Source organism: Pagrus major, chromosome 7 (genome assembly GCF_040436345.1).
Source record: "Pagrus major chromosome 7, Pma_NU_1.0".
Lineage (NCBI taxonomy): Eukaryota > Metazoa > Chordata > Actinopteri > Spariformes > Sparidae > Pagrus > Pagrus major.
In genome coordinates, this window is record NC_133221.1 from 16903586 (window position 1) to 16919049 (window position 15464).

Here is a 15464-nt window from a genome sequence, read left to right on the forward strand (position 1 = left end):
GTGATGGGATTAAGGTCACAATTGGAAAGTTGATCTGCACAAACCTGATCAAGGAGGCAATAAACAGGCTCCATTGTTTATTTGGATTTATTTGCCCTCTAAATAGCGGCCCCTTTATTTATAAAGCTGCTGATATGTATGCCACCCCCACCACCCCTCATAATCACCCCCACAGTATCTAATGTTCTCTGTGTCTGTTTTTCTCTGCTTCAGATGGAGCACCAGGCTGTGCCTCCCATGGGTGCCAGTTTCACTGTGCTGTGACTCACGATGGACCTCAGTGCTACTGTAGCAACGGCTTTGAGGTCGCTGCAGATGGAAAGATATGTAAAGGTGAGTGGGTGATTTGGCAGATTTATTCTAGCTAAGCCAAAGTAAAATTCACAAAATCCTCTGATTACTGTCTGCTTGCTGACTGGACATTGCGTGGGGCAGCATGTAGAATTGTTTCTATCAAACCACTACAGCCAGAAAAGAGTGCATGTTGCAGGGTTTGGTAGCAATTTTTCCTTTATGTTACCTAGTGCTGAAAAATGTTGTGTCCAAGTACGTCCTATGCAATATGTTGTGAATGAGTGTAGTTAATAGGTTGTGTTGCTCCCCTGTAGATTTCAATGAGTGCAATGTGTACGGGACGTGCAGCCAGACGTGCACAAACACAGAGGGCTCCTACACCTGCAGCTGTGTGGAGGGCTACCTGCTGCAGCCAGACAATCGCTCCTGCAAAGCCAAAAATGGTGAGGACACACACAAACCGAGAAAAAAGGATGCAGTTCATCAGAGCTGATTTGTTTCTCCTTTGGAAATGTTGTTTATATCGGATAGTAAGGTTGTTAGAAAACAGAAAATCTGATTGTAGATATGCCTTTTTATTGATTTGTCTTTTTTACTTTGGATACTATCGAATGTGGATGTTGTATCATTTAATTTCTTATTAATTTGTGGTATTGAATAAGTACTGAAGTATTGGTACTGTTAACAACCTTATTTGATAGTCACATCTGCATGGTGTGTCACCCGTATTTGTTTTACAAGCGTGTGTCCTGAAGACATGTGTCCTCAGCATCTCCTCCTCATATCTCTCCTGCTTATTCCCCCTCTCCCTCATTCTGTCCTCTTTCTCCGCTTCCTTTTTCCCTTTCCTCCACTCTGCTTTGCCCTCCCCAGAGCCGGTGGACCGTCTGCCTATGCTGTTGATCGCTAACCTCCATGACATCCGCTGCACCTCCCTGAGTGGCTCCACATCCCGGCTTCCCTCCATCGCCACTAAGCAGACCATGGCCATGGACTTCATCTATGCCGAGGAAACTGTCTGCTGGATAGATGTGGGTGAAACCCCTGCCGCCACCCACCTGAAGTGCGCCAGCATCCCCGACCTCAAGACTGTCACTAACATCCGCACCATCAACATCTCCCTCAGCCTACACCGTGAGTAGTCGTTTCACTGACAAAAATGAGAGAAATCTCAACTGGGCTTTTGTTTCTAGAAATTTTCTGCTGACACAGTAATTCCACAAAAAATGCTGTTAGGAACACCGAGGGGAGGACACTGTAGTTGTCGACCTCCAGTGAACGATAAATGAATGCCTTGCATAAGAGCACGTAAGCAACACTCTGGTAATCAGTTCCACTTGTCAGCTCAATCGGTGTGAAATTTCCACACTTTGCCTCAGGAATCAAATGGTCAACTTTGCATTTGCTAGCTCAGACAAATGTAAGATGTGAAGCAATACGGCCTCATCTCCAAAAAGCTGCTCATACCAGCACAAAAGTGCCAAGTAGAAAAACGCTGAGTCCGGCTTTATTTTTCAAAAGGTTTGTCTTTGAAGAACAGGGGCACCCTGACACACCACTAAATCATAGCATGGAGGCAATATGTGTGTAGCTCACTTGCAGTGATACGATACATATGAGACTGCCAGCATGCCTTCAGGCGTTATTTCACACATTTCTTGACAGGAAAACGATAATCTACTGTGTAGCTTGATTTATGTACCGACTGTGCATGGCTATTCAGAAGCCTGAAAGTGTATTTTTCTGCTGCTCTTGTTTGATGCACTTGAATATAATTGGTTGTATCCCAACTCCAGTCATTGACTTTTAATATGATGACATTTAGCATTATGTTTGCCAACAAAAGTCTTCTCAAGTGCTGCACATTTTGTTCTGGAAGGTGTTGCAGACAGGAAGCGCATGTTTGTATGTTGTGCATGTTTGTGCAGTTCGAGATTGTATAGACCATATCTCATAAACAACGACAAGAGATGAGTCATAGGTATCGTTTTAACTCACTGATGTCATCTCTTTCACAACACACACAGACTAACATACATGGTATGTGAACACTTTCCATTGAGAGAGACATACTCATATAATGCTGACATGATTTATCTCTGATTACGAACCTGACAGGGTTTGTTTTCATTTGTCTGGCTGACAGAGCCATTACTCTCTAAGAATGGGGGCAGAAATGTAGACAAAACATAAAAGCCTGGGTGTGGGTTTGTGTGTGTGTGCATATGTACGTGCATGTGGGAAAGCGTTCCCTTGAGAAATGGCCCCAGGCGTGAAACGGCAGAGGTGAGGAAAACAAGCGGAGGAGCTGGGTGTGTAGACCCTGAAATGTGGGACGAGAAACTCTGCGGCGTGATTAGAAGTGCCTCGGCTCATAGCCACTTCAAATGAAGCTTGTGTAACTGCTGTCACCACTGACAGCCGGGGCAGAACCGAGACTCTGAGGTTCAGTGAACCCCAACCTCCTAAAATAGTTTTTTATTTCTTTCCAGTTGATTCGGTGCACTCTCATGAGCGACCCATATCCCACTTCGCCCTCATTGTGTTGGCACTGTGGCAGTTTGATTCAGCGCTCTGTTAAGTGGTCTGAGGGTTAAATGGGGGCGAGGGGTGGAATCGAGAAGAGACCCTGAGAGAAAGATTGAAGCAAAGGAGACAAGGGAATGATAAAATGAGAGGGAGAAGGTAGTGATTTGCTGTACCTTGGAGGGGTGTGTGTGTGTGTGTGTGTGTGTGTGTGTGTGTGTGTGTGTGTGTGTATGCGAGTGGTCATGCAGATGGTATTTACATTCCTCCGTTGGGTTATGTCAGCCTGAACAGCCCCTACATTCCTCTGGCCGTCTCATGTCCTGTCCAGTCAGGTCACTTTAACACGCTCATAGCTGAGGCTCAGACACACACACACACACACCAACCCAAATACCTTTGACTCATGCACCCATTACCTAGTGATGTATTTACCTTTTATGAATTGAGATTTTGCACACATTTATTTATGTGCTGTCCCGCTTGTGCAAACCTTATTACATGAAATGCCTCGTACCATTGTACATCTAAGTCGAGTTGCTGCAGTTGCTGATTGCATTATCGTACCTACTCTTTATGTTTCCCTGTTTGTATCTTATCTGACTTAACCTACTTTCAGTCGAACAAGCTTTTATGTTCAGTCTTATCTAATGTTGATATCAGAAAGTGCAGTTTGGAATGAGACAATCAAGTGATTGACTTTCTATTAAAATTAAGGAATGGCTCTGTGGCGCTCGCACAAAAAGTAGGACAATTTGATCTGAGACAAGTTATCTGTGGATCTGGCCCTGTGCTGTCATGTGTAGTAAGGGTATCCCCCAGGAAATGGTTAAACAGCGGCAACTAGCCACACGGATCTTGTTGCATCTTCACACATGACTCGTAACAATAGCCACACTGATTACATATATGATATATGCGGTGTGAAATGGCATAATTTCCCCATTCTATAAATGTATTGAGGTGTTAGTCGAGGTAGTCTTTTAGGTAGGGTAGCCCCCCCTGACAGTGTGGGTCCACTGGTTTTGGGCTGTCAGAAGTCACTCTGCGAGCAAACAGACAAACGGGCAATAGACTCTCTATGCACTTTGTCTGGCATCACGTTTTGGTTGTATCAGTCTGGGTTTTCAGCTGTGACAATAGAGCAAAAACCCTGAGTTCATTTTGTAGACGTCAGCCAAGTCCAAAGGCCATTTGCTGCATTTATTTACAGTTACCTTGTGGTTGTTTGCTTAAAAAAGCTATTGAAGCGTGACCCACGTGAGGTCCTTCTTTATTAAAGGAGCAATGTCCTGTAATACAACTTTGTACCGCAAGAGGAGATAATCCAGTAGGCCCAGTAGTTTCAGCTGGAAAGCCCCCTAAATTTTTACATTAGAATTCTAGTCATGTTTTACAAACTACACCTTTAACCCGTTTGCTCTTCCTTTGCTTGATGGTAAACTTGCTCTTTCAAAAAAAATAAAAATAAGGCCAAGCACTACCAATAATATAATTGGTGCCAACACAGGCTCTTTGTCTGCTTTTTTCTGTGTTTTATAACGAGCAGGGCTCAGGTGCACTCTTAAAAGTATGGTAGGCAGACCTGGGGATTGGCCTTAGATGGATATGGATGAAATTGTGGAGGGAGGAAGAGGGGGGGTCGGAGCAGCGTTCACCCAAACAGGCTGATTTATAGCTGCTGGGAGCCTGAGAGAGCAGGGCAGATAAGTAGACGAGGGTTCCAGATGTGGCCTGCACTGTCTGCATGTGTGATTCTCAGACTGGGAAGATAAAAGGGGAGCAGAGCTTACCATCCCATCCTCTCCACCCTCCGAGCGGAACTCCACAGCAGGGACCAGCCTCCGTCCACCATTCAGTCCTCCTTCCCCCCTCTTCCAAGTCTTTGTTCCTAAGGTTTTTTTGGGGGGAATAAATCAGTGCACAGAAGGTCTTTGTATGTTACAAGATCTGATATAAATGTTTAAATTCATGAGGAAAGGCTTCCAGCCCCACTGCAATTCAATTATTTATCATATTTACTAGATGTTAATGTGCATCAAGTTTAAACAAAGGCTTCCAATGTGCTGCATTATTCTCTCAGCACCTGCATCTAAAGAGAACACGTCTGTTCTTTTTGTCCATCATTTATTATCCTCATTTTTTAAGCCATCAGGTCTTCCCCTATCCAGCCAATCACCTCACTTGCCACAGGCGGGGATTTGCAATTGGCATCACTGTGAGGGATTACAGCCTCTCAAATAGAGGTCATGTGTCAGATCCTTACGGAAAACCATAAACACTACACTCTAAAACTGTGCTCTCGAGAGGTCAAAGAGGGTTTTGCACAGTTAAATAGGATCTTCTTGGCAAGGGGAGGATTATAGAAGCACGACGATGACGCTTATTTTCTGTTTTGCACCGACATGTAAATAAAAGAATACTTGCACCGACACACAAATAGAGGAAATAACACTCAAGTACAAATTCTGTGATGCTTGTTTGAAGAACTAAATAGGCTGTGGCCCTGTATGTAAATACTTAGGCTATTTGGGCGAAAGCATGTTTGTTGTTGCCAGTAAGACCCCCTTCAGTTTGTGAAGCCTTTCCTCGGAGCAGTGTGAGCTGCTAGGTGTTAAGGGACAGGAAGTGAGAAGGGGTTGTGAGGGCAGGGTGGTTGGATGAGAAGAAAGGGGTGGGTTCATTCAGTTTCCCAGCAAACTTTCCACTTACCAGAAGCTGAATGAGTGAGGACGTCAACAGACCGGCTCTCTGAATGAGGGGGTACACCAGCCTGTTACACAACGCAATAGTCGCTGTGTTGCACAACTAGCTCTCTGCTCTGTATACGAGGCTAATCAATGCCTTGTGCAGCCAGGCCTCCAGCTGGATTTCTTTAGAGGAGTAAGGTTTTAGAGCTGATACCAGTGGGAGTATCGCTATCCCCCTTAACTCCGTGACAAACTTTCCCATTTGTCAGGATCTTGGTTCTGATTTTTATGAAACATCTTGGACTGGTTTTTACACCCTCTGTTCTTGTGACTTTGATTTTTATTATTTTTTTTATTCGCTCACGTATTCACAGTTACCTCCCTTTTTAGATGCGAGACAGCCTCCATCTTTGCCAACTGTCGATAAATTATTTTATCTTGGAGTCGCTCCAAAACTTTTAATGTTCTGATATGAATTTATTTCACCATGAGTATCTTTCTGTCTTTCTTTCCCAACCGCTGCCACAAACCCCCTCACCTCTGTTTATATTGAGCACCAGGCATACTGTAAGTACCATGTGGGGCAAGCCTTTTGAAGCTCTTTGTATGCCTGGTAGGTGGGTTGGGGGGGGGTCTACATTGGGTCCAGATGTGTGTAAGCTCTGTTGTGGAACTTGTTTTAGCTCTGTCTTTTTGCAGCATGGTTGTCATTGACGGGGGAGCTATAGTGCAGGTTTCTTTATGAATGGTCAAAGCCTTGGAACGTGACTGTGACCCTACTGGTGTACCCCAATGTTAATGTGGTCCCATGGATTATCTGGCAAGAAAGGTGTGGTGACTTTGATGCTGTATGTGTGAGTAGTGAGCCTGTGTGATGTGCATTTGTGTATACAGTGTTCTGCTTTGAAAAGAAGTGTGGCTGCAGCTGTAAAAACACAAGGCTGTATGTATCTTCAAGCCCCCCACCACATCACAGCTGGGTTCCCCTGTGGGCTGGGATTTCTGCGCCCTGTCTCACAGGACAGAGTTCTCAGAGAGGGGAAAATGTTTCCATTGCCAACTTAGCACTTCAGTTGCTCAATGCTGGGGGTTAATCTGAAATGGAGGTCTCCATCTGCAATGTTTCCTCTTTCTGGGTTGGCTTGGTAAGCAGTGAGGTTACAAAATGTCATGTTCTCAGTATTTTGGGCTCTGTGTTGCCATGATGAAACCCTTTTGCCTGGTCAACTCTCACAAAATTTGCACACATTTTTTCTTTTGTAATTTGTATAAAAGAAATAAAAGAGTAGATGGTCAAATGCAAATGGTCCCAGGGGTCACTGGATGGTTTGATGTTCATAAAGATAATGTGAATTATATTATATTATATTATCTTATATATCATATATACATCTCACCATCATATATCACCCTCTTCCTGATATTGATAGGGATAGTATCTTTTTTGAATGAAGTTGTTTGCTGCGGGTCTGTGTATAATTATTTGGCAATGTTTGAGCCTAGTTCCTCCTCTCGAAACACAGATTAGCATAACACAGTATATCCTCAAATTCATCTGAAAGTAACATCTTTAGTTTCTTTCTCCGTGCAGGAGATCTGTGTTATTGCTCTAGTCTACTGAAAGGAGTTCAGTTTAGAAAGTGGAGGCCTTCACCTCACGCTCTTTATCTGTCACTTTTAATGTTTCTTTCCCTCCCCCATGCCCGGCTTGTCTTAATCAAAGATAAGTGGAGTGCTTGTAATGGACAACCTGTTAGAGCTAGTTGTGCAGTAAGATGACAGAAGCTCATTAATTCACCTCTTTTATTTTGTTTTTCAGGAGTGTGGGCACTCTTGAGCAGGGTTAGGCATCATAAAATGAGAGGTTTTTGAATTGAGGCTGGTATATGACCAGGAGTTATATGACTGTACTCCCGTGAGGCTCTGTTTTTCTTAATGCTTCTGTTCTGTTCTTTCTCCTCTTCTGCAACCCTCAGATGTGGAGCAGATGGCTATCGACTGGCTGACCGGAAACTTCTACTTTGTGGATGACGTGGACGACCGGGTGTTTGTCTGCAACAAGAACGGCCAGACATGCGTGACCCTGCTGGACCAGGAGCTGTACAACCCTAAAGGCATCGCTTTGGACCCGGCCATGGGGTCCGTACTTCCCCTCCACTCTTCTTAACCTAATGCTACCCTCAGTTCTGTTTTAGCAACGCCTGAGAGGAAATTCTGTCATATGATCAGACGACGTGCTGACCAAGCAAGCAGTCAAAAATCAAAGCACTTCCTCCAGATGGAAACGTAGACAGATACTTGTGCCACATAAACACTTTCAAGTTGGTTGTTTCAGGTTCCTGATGCTGACAAGCTGGTATCTGATGTAGTTCCCTTCTCCACAGTATCACTTCTCTATCTTTTATTGGACTGGAAATAATTTCCAATCCTTGATAATGACTAATATCTCCATTGTGGTCAGTTGTTGTAATGTCAGGTCATATTGACAGATTAGGTTAAAGCATGGTCATCCAATTTCAAAATCATAAAATTTCCATCTCTGTCATCTTAACTTGACTTAATCACCCATTCTGCTTTGCTCCTCTCCTTTTGCTACAGCAAAGTGTTCTTCACAGACTATGGGTCAACGCCAAGGGTGGAGCGCTGTGACATGGATGGTCAGAACCGCACTAAGCTAGTGGACAGCAAGATTGTCTTCCCCCACGGTATCACACTGGACTTGGTCAACCGGATGGTGTACTGGGCTGACGCCTACCTGGACTACATTGAGGTGGTTGACTATGAGGGCAAGAACCGACACACCATCATTCAGGGCCTGCTGGTGAGGATTTATGGACGATTGGATAACTGTACTCACAAATCATACCAACCACACCCAAACATAGACAGACATGCACTCAAGAATATTTACCTATTATTGTTCAGTCATCTTTTAAAAGACTAAACCCAACAGCAATAGCCCTGAGTCCCTATTGACTTTTCAGTCTTCCTTTTGATAACACACAACATCTGTTTTCCAAATCTATCATCATTGATTTAACTTCATCTTTAGCGCCAGCACTGTTTTCCACTTGTCTCCCATGTATCTGGGCAAAGATAGTCTGCCCCTCCAGGGGATAACTCCTTTTTATTGCCTTGATTGATATTACTTAAAGAGTATGTGATTTTTCCTGGCTAGTGCCTCTCTAAACATATTAGTCTGGCCCTAGTGAAGCTTGGCTCAAACTTTAAGTGGAGTAATGATCTTAATGAAATCAGGACCAAGTGGTGGGAGGACGGTAGTGGTGGTGGTGGTGGTGGTGAAGCGTGTGTGAGGTGGGGGAGGTAATATGATCCCAACCGATAGATCTTTTTGACAGTAGAGGAGCGCTCCGTAGCATAGACCCTTATAAAAGTAAAATCTCTCTCTGTTTAACAGCAGATGGGAAGTGGAGCCATTACGCTGCCCTGTGCCAAGTTTACACAAACACTATCTCTTTATCTCCCTGTCTGTGTCTGTCTGCATCTGTCTGTCTCGGTCTTTCAGAGATTACTTCACATTTTTTAGAATTTGTCAAAATCTGTTTTGTATTGACAAATAGTTTGTTAGGAAAGTTTCATCTTGCGTAATTTACCAGGATGTGTTCGACATAAAAATGTGTACATCAACAATGTCACACATTAGTCATGCACCATGAGCTGTTGACTAAGAAGGCCAGCATTTCCTTTTCTTTTAAACGTCAATATTTATTGAGAACCACAAAAAAAATGTGTTTGTTTAATTATGACTTTTTACAACCATTAATTTAGAAAAAGGAAACAAAAACAGACAAAACAAACAAGAAACAACAAAACAGCCATGGTTACAAGCATCATATCAGTTAGTCCATAAGCATTTTCCACTGTGTCATAAATCATCTATACTTTCATTTACAACAAAAACATTCCTTCTTACTCCAAACTAATTTTCCCCATAGTATAAGCCTCATAACCTTAGATCTTTTAGGGGGTTCAGTCTCATACCATTTCTTTTTGCCTTTTTGCTCATGATCCATATTATCTTGGTTAAATAACTACCAATCACACAAGCACTTCATGTCATTGGTAGTGATAGTCATGTAATTGGTTGATATAGTTGTGTTGAACCAGTTTGTTTATTCTTTACTATTATATGTATAATGAAGTAGCAGGTTACATTTTTCTATCCAAACTCCCTCCTTTCCCTCCGAGCATTTTCAGTAGCAAATAAGACCAACTTCTTAATTTTACTGCTTTATTGTCTCCATATATTTCAGATTGAGCACCTGTACGGGCTGACTGTATTTGAGAACTACTTGTATGCCACCAACTCAGACGAAGGCAACCTCAACCCCAAGACCAGCGTGATCCGAGTCAACCGCTTCAACAGCTCTGACTTCCAGGTGGTGACGCGGGTGGATCGGGGAGCAGCGCTGCACGTGTACCACCAGAGGCGCCAACCTCAAGGTACTCGCATAAGAAGCTTGGTTGCTAACTCATCTTATCCACATCCATCATAGACAGTATGATAAGTGAACATAGCTTCCAGGTCTGAAAAGTAAAGCCAACGCAGTGGCAGTAAAACCTGCATGCTTTGTAATGGCTCCACTGGTTGCAAATAGAAATCCATTTGTATGTAAGCTTATGAAAAAAATGACTCTACTTCTCACCTAATTTATCATCACGTACAGTTTCCTGTCTTTTTTTAATGCAGCATGATGTTCATTTTGTAAATTATGGTCTCATTTAGAGTAAAATAGGTGACAGCTCAGGTTTTGTTTTAGGGCATGGCTGCCTTGTGACATGCAAGTCGCGACCATAGCGTGTCCTCGTGTTCTCAGTCAGATCCAATCAGGACAATCCGTTGATAGCACTTACTACTGCATGACTGTTGTATTTTTGCCCCTCTCTCCTGGCGTAGTACGCAGCCATGCTTGTGCCCTGGATCAGTTTGGGAAGGCCGGAGGTTGCTCTGATATCTGTCTGCTGAGCAACAGCCACAAGACCCGAACCTGCCGCTGTCGCTCTGGATTCAGCCTCGGCAGCGACGGCAAGTCCTGCAAGAGTAAGTATCCAGACTGAGGGAAAAATTAATTTTGACAAAAACGAACGCCTTCCTATTAGTTTCAGCCGTGATGATTGATGACGGCAATGAAGTAATGGCGTTTCCAAAATCGCTGACGGAAGTAATTACATTTATTCATTGAGAATGTTTTTTTTTTTTTTTCTTCTGCAGAACCAGATCATGAGTTGTTCTTAGTGTACGGTAAGGGTCGCCCCGGTATCATCAGGGGCATGGACATGAACGCCAAGGTGCCTGATGAGTACATGATTCCCATTGAGAACCTAATGAACCCCCGAGCTCTGGATTTCCATGCTGCTAGTGAGTTCATCTACTTTGCTGATGCCACCAGCTACATTATTGGACGACAGAAGATAGATGGCACAGAGAGAGACACCATACTAAAGGAAGGTAAGAATGAAATGATGGCTTTGCCCGTGGCTCTGGAAATTATTTATACACTCTCACCAGATCCTGGCTCCTACATAGAATTTAGGAAGGAGAGAATTCAGTCATATCATTTTCACTTTATTCTCATGATATAAATCCTGAATTGGCCAGCTAATATTCCTATTCACACCGGCTTCCTTTGCTTATCTCAGGTATTCACACAGTGGAAGGGATAGCTGTAGACTGGATGGGAGGTAATCTCTACTGGACAGATGATGGGCCTAAGAAGACTATCAGTGTGGCCAGGCTGGAGAAGGCTTCTCAGACCCGCAAGACTCTCATTGAGGGCAAGATGAGCCACCCTCGTGCAATTGTGGTGGACCCGCAGCATGGGTGAGACACTGGAGGGGAGGGTGTTGTTATTTTAAAGGGGTTTCTTTTCTCGTAAATGCTATGTTGAAGTTGTTAATTGTTAATCAAAGAGTGTCAAAACTCAAAAGCTACATTTTGTCAGCTCCCAGAAATGTTTTATCTCACATGGCTTTGGAATGTGCTGATACCTCTTATCGTCTCCCAGGTGGATGTACTGGACTGACTGGGAGGAGGACCCCACAGAGAGCAACAGAGGGAAGATCAAGAAAGCTTGGATGGATGGTTCCAATCATCAAGTGTTCCTGACCAGTAAGACGGTCCTTTGGCCGAATGGTTTGAGTCTGGACATTCCCCAAGGTATCCTGTACTGGGTGGATGCTTACTACGACCGTATTGAGTTGGTTTACCTCAACACGACAGAGCGAAAGGTTGGTAATGCTCAGAAAGTATTTAGACGGCAGTGTATGTCTGTATTTACAGGTGATAAAAGAGATTATTCTCAACAATGTTTAAACCCCAAAAAATCCATACTTTAACTCCTGATAACAGTTTCCTTTTGTTGCCTGTCACTATAACCTCTGGGACAGAGTTGAAGAGTGAAGTCAGCAAATGTGACGAAAGCTTTAAAAGATTGTCTTGTCACTAGATAGATTTTCATCAGCAATGGTTGTTATTTAACAATGAAAACAATAATTCCCATGATCCCACACTTTGTTTTGTTTGATTGAGAGACCCCTTGCAACAAAAAGTACATATGTGGGTTTAAAAAAAATGCTCAATCCCAACATTGTGGTCATAACATCAAGATAATCAGTTCGTTGGAACATGGGTCTAATTTGGAGATCTAACCCAGATCTCTCTCCTGATTTAACAGGTGGTGTATGAGGGGCAGGAGCTTAACCACGCCTTCGGCTTATGCCATTACAAACAATTTCTCTTTTGGAATGAGTACCGTGGCGGCAGCATCTACAAACTGGACCAGGTCACCAAGACAGTCACGCTCCTCCGCAACGAGAGGCCGCCCATCTTTGAGATCAGAGTGTATGATGCACACCAGCAGCAAGGTATATCTCCCTTCTCTTCATTCATTCTCACTTCATGACATACTAATGAGTAAAATATGAAGACAATGTTCAACATTTCTTCTTGGATTGTCTTTTCTGTGTAGGCTCCAATGTGTGTCGAGTTAACAATGGTGGCTGCAGCAGTCTGTGCCTTGCTATTCCGGACGGCAGGTCCTGTGGCTGTGCTGACGATCAAATCCTGGATGTCGATAATGTCACCTGCAAAGGTACTTAGCAGCTTTACCAGGAGAAAGGTTTCACCAAAGATCCATGTTGCAGGTCATGGAAAATTCATTACTCTGCAGGAGTTAAGGCTGCTCAAGAATTCTCGGCTGTACTTTCCATTTGCAAAGCTATACTATACACTGTCTTTGCCAAATCTGGAGAGAAGCTTTCAAAAACCTCTACCAATATTTTTGCAACTTTAGGAGAGATCAAAGCTGACCTACGCACCAAAAGGCTTTCCTTTGTTTTGGTGCTCTGCCCTTGTCTAAATGGCCCATCTGTTTCTGCTCCTACCCCTGATCTCATCTGCAGCCAACCCCTCCTACGTGCCCCCGCCCCAGTGCCAGCCCGGGGAGTTTGCCTGCAAGAACAACCGCTGCATCCAAGAGCGCTGGAAGTGTGACGGAGACAACGATTGTCTGGACAACAGCGACGAGGCCCCTGAGCTCTGCCGTAAGTGTGCCGCGTCATTGTCATGGTTACGCAGCAACACATACATAAACAAAAAATCTGTTCAAGGGTCTTGACTAATGCAAACGGACAGTGCAAGCTATAATTTCCACGATTGTCTCTTTCCATGCAGTGTAATAAGGCTGTAATGTCATTGGCCAACTTGCTTCTCATCAGGCTATAGTGATAACTAGGGACTCATATTTATCTTGGATGTTCCTCTCTTTTTTTTATACACCATTTAAAGTGACAAGTTGGATATATAAAACCAAAACATGTTTTAAAAAAAGTCTTAAAAAAAGTTATTTTCTTCCCCCTAGACCAACACACCTGCCCAGCTGACCGATTCAAATGCCAGAACAACCGTTGCATCCCCCTGCGATGGCTGTGTGACGGCGACAATGACTGTGGCAACGATGAAGATGAATCCAACACCACCTGCTCTGGTATGTACACAGCTGGACTATCTTTTTAGTTAAGAGAGCATTATAGTTTTTCATTCATCTTTTGATTTGTAAGATACAAGATTTGATTGCATTACTTGTGCTGCAGGTTGGGAAAAAGAATATATATTAGAACACTAAATAAAAGTGAAAAAAGAGATACATCAGACTAATGAAACTTAAGGGAGGCAGACAAGTTGCATTAACAGCAGACAAAATGGCATCTACTGGCTTTGAGTTAATTCAGTTACAATTAGTGTGGCGGATGCCAGCAGGATTGTACAAACAGTCCAGGAGGATGTATTGATCTTGGCCCTTGGCTAACAGCATTTGTTGCTTTTATAATGGCTGTTTCAGTGTCTCAAATAACTTGAAGGAGATTACAAATTGACTTTAACTTAATTAAATTAAAATGAGTGTGTTGTTTCGGGTTACAACTGGTTTTAAGTACTTTTTGTAGCGATCAAATTTGGGAAATTAGGTCATTATATTTTACATCTATGAGCACTTTTATAGTGATGAGTTATTGACTGTTGAGTCAGGGATATTGCATAATGAAGGAGGACTTTTTATGGCACTTCACTGTTTAACACATTGTTTTCCTGCCAGCTCGCACATGCCCACCAAACCAGTACCCTTGCGCCAGTGGGCGCTGCATCCCCATCTCCTGGACATGTGACCTGGATGACGACTGTGGAGATCGCTCAGATGAACCGGACTCCTGTGGTGAGTTAATACTGCACCTTCATATTGTTGCTTTTTCTCAGAATAGCGTGTGTTAGTTTGAGACAACAAATATGCTTCTGATACCCGATTTATCCTCTCTTCAGCCTACCCAACCTGCTTCCCTCTGACCCAGTTCACCTGTGCCAATGGCCGCTGCATCAACATCAACTGGCGCTGTGATAACGGTAATCATCGCCTGAGACATCCTTTATCTACCATGAAACTGTATTTTAAAAAAATCCAATAACTGAAAATAAAATCTCCAATGACAGATAATGACTGTGGGGATAACAGTGATGAAGCCGGCTGCAGCCATTCCTGCTCCAGCGTCCAGTTTAAATGTAACAGTGGCCGCTGCATCCCAGAATACTGGACCTGTGATGGCGACAATGACTGTGGAGACTACAGTGACGAGACTCATGCCAACTGTACCAACCAGGGTAAGTAACAATACTGTGTTTACTAAATGAAAACTGCTCTTTATGGTATTTTGTTTGAACTTTTGTCAGCTGTACCTGAGTCGAGCTTTCATCACATCATGTATTGTATTTCACTTTGTTTACATGTTGCTGTTTACAGTTGTAAAGACGCTGTCACGATGAAGATGTCTGTTTCTTCTGCTCTGCATGCCTCTGCCTGCCCTCTGGCTTCCTCTTATCATTTACAGCAAATCCTCTCAGTTGCTCTGTTCAGGATGTGATTATGTTTTGTGGTTAGATAACAATTAAACTCTTTCATGGTCTTGTGCAAATGGAACAGATGTTTTGACTCTGCTGCAATGATATGAATTTACACGTGTACAGTTGGAAACAAAAGCTGTCGGCTGATTTGGAACAGTGAGTTTCGCTGGGTAACCACCCTTTGTAACACTGACTTAGGCAGCGTCATAGCACAGTGTCGCACTCTTTCTTCCGCAGTTGGTCTGGCTTGCAGCATACGCTCCTGCACCCAGTGTGTGTTATGATGTTGTATGTACTGTTTGATCCATGCAGAAACGCTGCCAACTGCTGTCAAGTCCCAGCATGCAAAAACGTGGCCCAGCATGACCTGTTGGTCTAATGAGCAATCTGTGCTCTGTGTGTGTGTGTGTGTTTCTGGCTGTGTGTGTGTTTGCGGGCTGTCTTGGCCTGCTGTCTGGAAGTCATTAGCTGAAATAAAAAAGCAATACTATCGCCTTCCCCTCCTGTATATTGTAGTCCTGTGCTGAAAGGTCCCCGGGCCCATT

General features: G+C 43.5%; 1 protein-coding gene across 1 annotated transcript in view; it reads left to right on the top strand.

The window, feature by feature from the left end:
• The window catches only part of lrp1ab (low density lipoprotein receptor-related protein 1Ab), a 90192-nt gene that overhangs the window by 35497 nt on the left and 39231 nt on the right, over positions 1–15464 (top strand). The window contains exons 4-20 of the mRNA XM_073469537.1: positions 214–333; positions 609–737; positions 1168–1428; positions 7487–7649; positions 8109–8331; positions 9785–9974; positions 10429–10572; positions 10744–10980; positions 11172–11352; positions 11537–11759; positions 12206–12395; positions 12500–12622; positions 12933–13073; positions 13391–13516; positions 14123–14239; positions 14344–14424; positions 14512–14679. Coding sequence (XP_073325638.1) covers positions 214–333; positions 609–737; positions 1168–1428; positions 7487–7649; positions 8109–8331; positions 9785–9974; positions 10429–10572; positions 10744–10980; positions 11172–11352; positions 11537–11759; positions 12206–12395; positions 12500–12622; positions 12933–13073; positions 13391–13516; positions 14123–14239; positions 14344–14424; positions 14512–14679 — 2817 coding nt within the window. The remainder of the gene's footprint in view (positions 1–213; positions 334–608; positions 738–1167; positions 1429–7486; positions 7650–8108; positions 8332–9784; positions 9975–10428; positions 10573–10743; positions 10981–11171; positions 11353–11536; positions 11760–12205; positions 12396–12499; positions 12623–12932; positions 13074–13390; positions 13517–14122; positions 14240–14343; positions 14425–14511; positions 14680–15464) is intronic.